The following is a 6,101-nucleotide window of genomic DNA, read 5'->3' on the forward strand; positions in this document are numbered from 1 at the left end:
GTCCACGCCCCTGACCGGACCTGACCCCGGGACCCTCCAGTCCGCAGGCCGACGCTCTATCCACTGAGCCAAACCGGTCTCAGCAAGAGCTTGCTTTAAAGTTTCTAAAATTACCTTTACCTGTTATTTCATAATCGAAGTGTTTCATATGTATATTCTAATGGTGTTTTAAAATTGTTTCTGATTCTTTAGCATCACCCTGTGATCCCACTTTTATCCTGGGCTGTGCTCCCTGCAATGTGATCTGCTCCATTATCTTCCAGAAGCGTTTTGATTATAAAGATAAAGTTTTTCTGGACATAATGGGAAGGTTTAATGAAAATGTCAAGATTCTGAGCTCTCCATGGATTCAGGTGAGGCCAAGATTGTTTCTTCACATCTTTATGGAATCCTTTATGCTCTTTTCTCCAAGAAGTCCACATCTGTGTGTGTACCAAGCCGTGAAGTAAATGGGTGAATGCCATAGTCCTTCCCAGAGCTTAGCATCATGAAGTGCTCATCTGGGAAATTGGGCCGACCCCTTTAATGACAGACCAGAAAAGAAATGCCCAGAATATACATCTGGAATTCAACCCCATTGACCCTGTCCAGGATATTCTGCTAAATTCCAAAGCCCAATTTCCCATAAAGTACTTTGATAACTTCCAGAAATATGCCTATAGTACTAAATGGACTTCTGGGTTCCTCTTGAAAGGATTCCATTACCCACAGGTCTTGTCATTAGTCAACACTTGGTGACTTCTTCAGTACATTAGCTGACAGAAATATATGCATTTAGGGAGGAAGAGAATATCTCCTACAAGAAGGGAGAATATTTGGGTCCACAGATGCTGCTAGGGAACACTAACTGGGGTAAGAGTATTTGATGTTTTAGTTAGCATCCTAACTGACAAGGTAATTGTTTGGGGGATGACAAAATGATTGGGTACATGGTGTATGAACCATATACAAACATCACAAGTTTACCCTGTGCGAGTTGACCTGTTCTATACTCAGCCTAAAAGATAGTGATGTGGTCTTAAAGAAGTCACTTAACTGCCCTGTGCACAGTTACTTCATATATAAAATGTTGAGTTGTGTTTCATGGTTACCACCAGGACCCTCCCAGTTCTAAGATACTGATTCAACTGAGGCTACTAGACAGAACTAGAAATAGCAAGGTTACGTTTTGTGCGCTGTATCAGATTGCCTAAACTCCCTCCCCCTCTGTTGTCATCTACAAAATGTGAATCATAGTATTTCATGAAATCCCATATTTCAAGATTTCAGGGAAAAATTGATGTAAAAAATGAGAGAACTGATATGCACCTGTTTTTATACTATAAGCATGATGAATGTGTATAGAAGTGATTACCATCTTTGCTCCTCTGGTCAGAACTTTCACCCTCAAATACACCTATCAGTGTAGAAAGTTACATATTTGTAAAATAGAAATCCCCTCAAAACAAAGACCATATTTCATTAATATTTACAGTACAGTTTCTGACTAGGGCTCAGTATATGGTATATGTCTTCATTAAGTGTTTTTTTAATCAGATAAACTATCCTTTTCTCTTCTAGATCTACAACAATTGCCCTACTCTCCTGGACTATTTCCCAGGGAGTCAGAACAAAGTATTTAAAAATATTGCTTTTATAAGAAGTTATGTTACAGAGAAAACAAAGGAACATCAAGCATCCCTGGACATTCACAATCCTCGGGACTTTATTGATTATTTCCTGATCAAAATGGAGCAGGTAAGTGTTAACAAGCATTCAGTTATTTGACTGCTTGTGCATCTTGTGGTTCACTGAATGCTTTTTGCATTTACCAGAGATATTTCAATGGTCAGGCAAGTAATTCTGACAAGCATCTTAAGGAAATATAGTGTGCATGAATCTAGACCAAGCAATATGGAAGATATACTATTAGGTTGTTAAATGAACAGTGAATTGTTAAATAAGTGGACTACATTAATCCTGCTTTTTAGGTACTAATAATTTACCTGAGGAGAGACAGAATGATGCCTGAGGTGAAAACAGAAACAATTACAAATAAATTAGAAAATACAGAATAGCATGTCATGTGGACATGACTTTGCCCACAGTGTATGATAGTGGAAAAGCATGGCTTTACCTTGCTGGGCTTCCTGCACATCCAGTGGCTGGAAATAAATCTTAATATAGTTATAGTTAAGGACAGGGGAGAGGATTTCAGAAGGGGGAACACTGTAAAAAAAAAAAAAAAGCTAAGGGAATTTATCACCACCAAGCCAGCAATGCAAGAAATGCTAAAGGGACAATTGTAAAAGAAGAAATAGAAAGGGAAGAAGAAACACAGGCACCAAAAATAAAAATGGCTACAAACAAGTACCTAGCAATAATAACTTTAAACGTCAATAGCCTAAATGCTCCAATCAAAAGATATCAAGTGGTTGAATGGATAAGAAAAGATGACCTGTATGTATGCTGTCTATGAGAGACCCACCTCAGAACTAGAGACTCACACAGAATGAAAGTGAAGGGATGGAAAAATATTTATTAGGCAAATGGAAATGAAAAAACAAAAAGCTGGGGTAGCAATATTTATATCTGACAAAATAGACCTCAAAGTGAAAGCAATAACAAGAGACAAGGAAGGCCACTTCATAATACTAAAGGGATTGACCCAACAAGAGGATATAACCCTGCTAAACATATATGCAACCAATATAGGAGCACCTAAGTATATTAAAAAATAAAACACCAAACTTCTATAGGACTTTAAGAAAGAGATCGACAACAATACAGTCATAGTAGGGGACTTCCACACCCCACTGACTTTGGATAGATATTCCAGACAAAACTTAACAAGGAAATAGTGACTCCAAAAAACACACTAGATCAGATGGATTTAATTGATCCATTTATAGCATATTTCACTCCAAAGCTGCAGAATATACATTCTTCTTAAGTGCACATGGATCATTTACAAAGATAGACCACATGTTAGGACACAGAACAAGTCTTTACAAATTCAAGAGGACTGAAATCATATCAAGGATCTTCTCAGATCACAGTGGAATGAAATTAGAAATCAACTAATGTAAAAACACCCCAAAACATTAAAAAACATGAAGGTTAATGAGCATGTTACTAAACAATGAATGGGTTACCAACGAGATCAAAAAAGAAATAAAAAAAAAAACTTACTGGAAAGGAATGAAAATGAACACACAACAACCCCACATTTTGGGGACACAGCAAAAGCAGTCCTGAGAAGGAAGGTCACAGCATTATAAGCCTACCTCAAAAGACAAGAAAAATTAACAATAAAATATTTAACCTTACAACTTAAATAGAAAGAGAACAACAAGAAAAGCCCAGAGTAAGTAGAAGGAAGGAAATAATAAAATTTAGAGCAGAAATAAATGACATAGAGACTAAAAAAAATACAAAAAAATCAATGAAACCAAGAGCTGGTTCTTTGAAAGGATAAACAAGAAAGATGAACCATTAGCCAGACTCATCAAGAAATAAGGAGAGAGGACCCAAATAAATAAAATCAGAAACGAAAGCAGAGAAATAACCACTGACACCACAGACAAAGGATTGTAAGAAAATACATATGAACAACTATATGCCAACAAGCTAGACAATGTGGATGAAATGGACAAATTCCTAGAAAAATACAATCTCCCAATATTGAATCAGGAAAAATCAGAAAACCTGAATAGGCCAGTAACAACTGATGAAATAGAAGCGGTAATCAAAAAACTCCCACCAAACAAAAGCCCATGTCTAGACGGCTTCACAGGGGAGTTTTACCAAACATTCAAGAACTATCACCTATACTCCTCAAACTATTCCAAAAAATCTAAGAGGAAGGAATACTTCCAAGCTTTGTTTATGAAGCCAGCATTATGCTAATTTTAAAACCAGGTAAAGACATTACAAAGAAAGAATTACAGGCCAATACCCCTGATGAATATAGATGCTAAAATCCTCAACAAAATATTAGCATATCGGATCCAGCAATATATTAAAAAGATCATACACCATGACCAAGTGGGATTCATTCCAGGGATGCAAGGCTGGCATAATAGTTGCTAATCAATAAATGTGATACATCACATAAACAAACTGAAAGACAAAAATTACATGATCATATCAATAGATGCATAAAAAGCATTCGACAAAATCCAATACCTATTTTTGATAAAAACTCTCAGCAAAGTGGGGATAGAGGGAGCATATCTCAACAGGATAAAGGCCATATATAACAAACCTACTGCAAACATCATACTCAATGGGCAAAAACTAAAAGCATTTCCCTTAAGAACAGAAATAAGATAGGATGTCCACTTTCACCCCTCTTGTTCAACATAGTACTGGAAATCCTAGCCACAGTGATCAGAGAAGAAGAAATAAAAGACATCCACATGGGAAAGAAGGAAGTAAAACTCTCATTATTTGCAGGTGACATGATATTGTACATAGAAAATCCTAAAGACTCCACCAAAAAACTACTAGATTTAATAAATGAATTTGGCGGCTCTGCAGCATAATTTAAGCCTTGGAGTAGCTGTAGTTGTCACAAGCTACAAGATGGGCTTTTCAAAGCTGCAAGAACTGATCAAATTGAGGCTGTTCCAGTCAGTGCTGCAGTTGAAGGATTTAAGGCAAAGCTTGTCTTTAAGAAAATTGAAAAGAAGCTTGAAGAAGCAGGGAACAGTTTGTGAAGAAAATTGGTGGTATTTTGGCCTTTAAGGTGAAGGATGGCCCTGGGGGTAAAGAAGCCACCAGGGTGGTGGATGTGAAGAATGGCAAAGGATCAGTGCTTCCCAACTCAGATAAAGAGGCTGACTGCACAGTCACAGTGGCTGACTCGGACTTGATGGCTTTGATGATGGGTAAAATGAATCCTCAGTCGGCCTTCTTTCAAGGTAAGTTGAAAATCACTGGCAACATGGGTTGGCTATGAAGTTACAAAATCTTCAGCTCCAGCAGGGCAAAGCTAAGCTGTGAAGAACTTCCTGTGCCTACCTTTGAAAATCAAGATGAGATTTACAAATACATATCCACATATTTCACTGTCAGAACTTAGATTGAAACCATGCATTGGCAAATAGCATGAGGTTTGTTTTTAAGTGGGTGTGACCAATCCTGTTTTCCCTAAACTCTGGGTGAACAGAGCCTGATGGTGTACTACTGCTTTGCTGAATTGCATACAACTGTGTGTTAAAATGTTCATATGGTAATTATGGTTTGGGATGAAATTGAGTTCCAGAATAAAATTAGGAACAACAAAATCCAAAAACTATGTAAACAAAAGCTATTGTTTGGTTATGAAGTATACCCACTCATTTTGCTTATGAAGTATATTTGAGGATTATTCTGCTGAAGATTCAACTTAAGTTTTCCTTGGGAGAACTAATGGAGAAACAAAATACCAGAAGTTGGCCAGAAATCAGTGTTGTGCACTTAATGACCCTAATCTGTTTTCCATTAATAGTTTTTAAAATTCTGTGCTGGGATTAAAACAATTAAAACTTATGCATTTTGTGCCATCAGAATAGCATTTTCTTCCCAAATTTAAATAAAAGAAATATCAGAACTTGGGGGGAAATTTTGTAGCTGAACACGGGCCTATTTTTTTAAAATAAAAATATTTTTAAATTAGTTTCCTTCTTGAAAAATCAGTGTTAAATTATTTTAATAGTCAATTTTGCTTTGATATGCACAGTTTAAAAATTATCTCATATTAATTTAAGTTTATAAAGTTCAATCCTGTTATAATTTTTGTTTTCATAAGTTTAGTTTAGTGATTATCCACATTTATCTTTCTTCTTAGTTTTTCTAATGCTAATGTTGTTTCTTATAACTCAGTAAAATATGGGGTAAAATAATGGAAGAATATTTAATCGAAAGTTAAAATTGCTCTTCCTGAAAAATAAATAAAATAAATGAATTTGGCAATGTGGCAGGATACAAAATCAACACCCAAAAATCAATGGTTTTTTTATAGACCAAGAAGGAATTCTCAGAAAGAGAAACTAAATAAACAATCCTGCCGGGAGCCGGTCCAAGGTCACCTCTCCGAGAAAGGTTGTTTCCCCAGGTAGGGATTTTCCCCTGAAGTC

At 36.3% G+C, this 6,101-nt stretch overlaps 1 protein-coding gene and 1 pseudogene across 1 annotated transcript in view; both read left to right on the forward strand.

The window, feature by feature from the left end:
- Window positions 1–183: 183 nt before the first annotated feature.
- Window positions 184–6,101, forward strand: part of LOC102766536 (cytochrome P450 2C42-like) — a 7,189-nt gene continuing 1,271 nt past the window's right edge. The window contains exons 1-2 of the mRNA XM_006765663.2: window positions 184–353; window positions 1,561–1,737. Coding sequence (XP_006765726.1) covers window positions 303–353; window positions 1,561–1,737 — 228 coding nt within the window. The 5' untranslated portion in view covers window positions 184–302. The remainder of the gene's footprint in view (window positions 354–1,560; window positions 1,738–6,101) is intronic.
- Window positions 4,464–5,018, forward strand: LOC102766260 (annotated as a pseudogene).

Source organism: Myotis davidii, unplaced genomic scaffold (genome assembly GCF_000327345.1).
Source record: "Myotis davidii unplaced genomic scaffold, ASM32734v1 scaffold5120, whole genome shotgun sequence".
NCBI lineage: Eukaryota > Metazoa > Chordata > Mammalia > Chiroptera > Vespertilionidae > Myotis > Myotis davidii.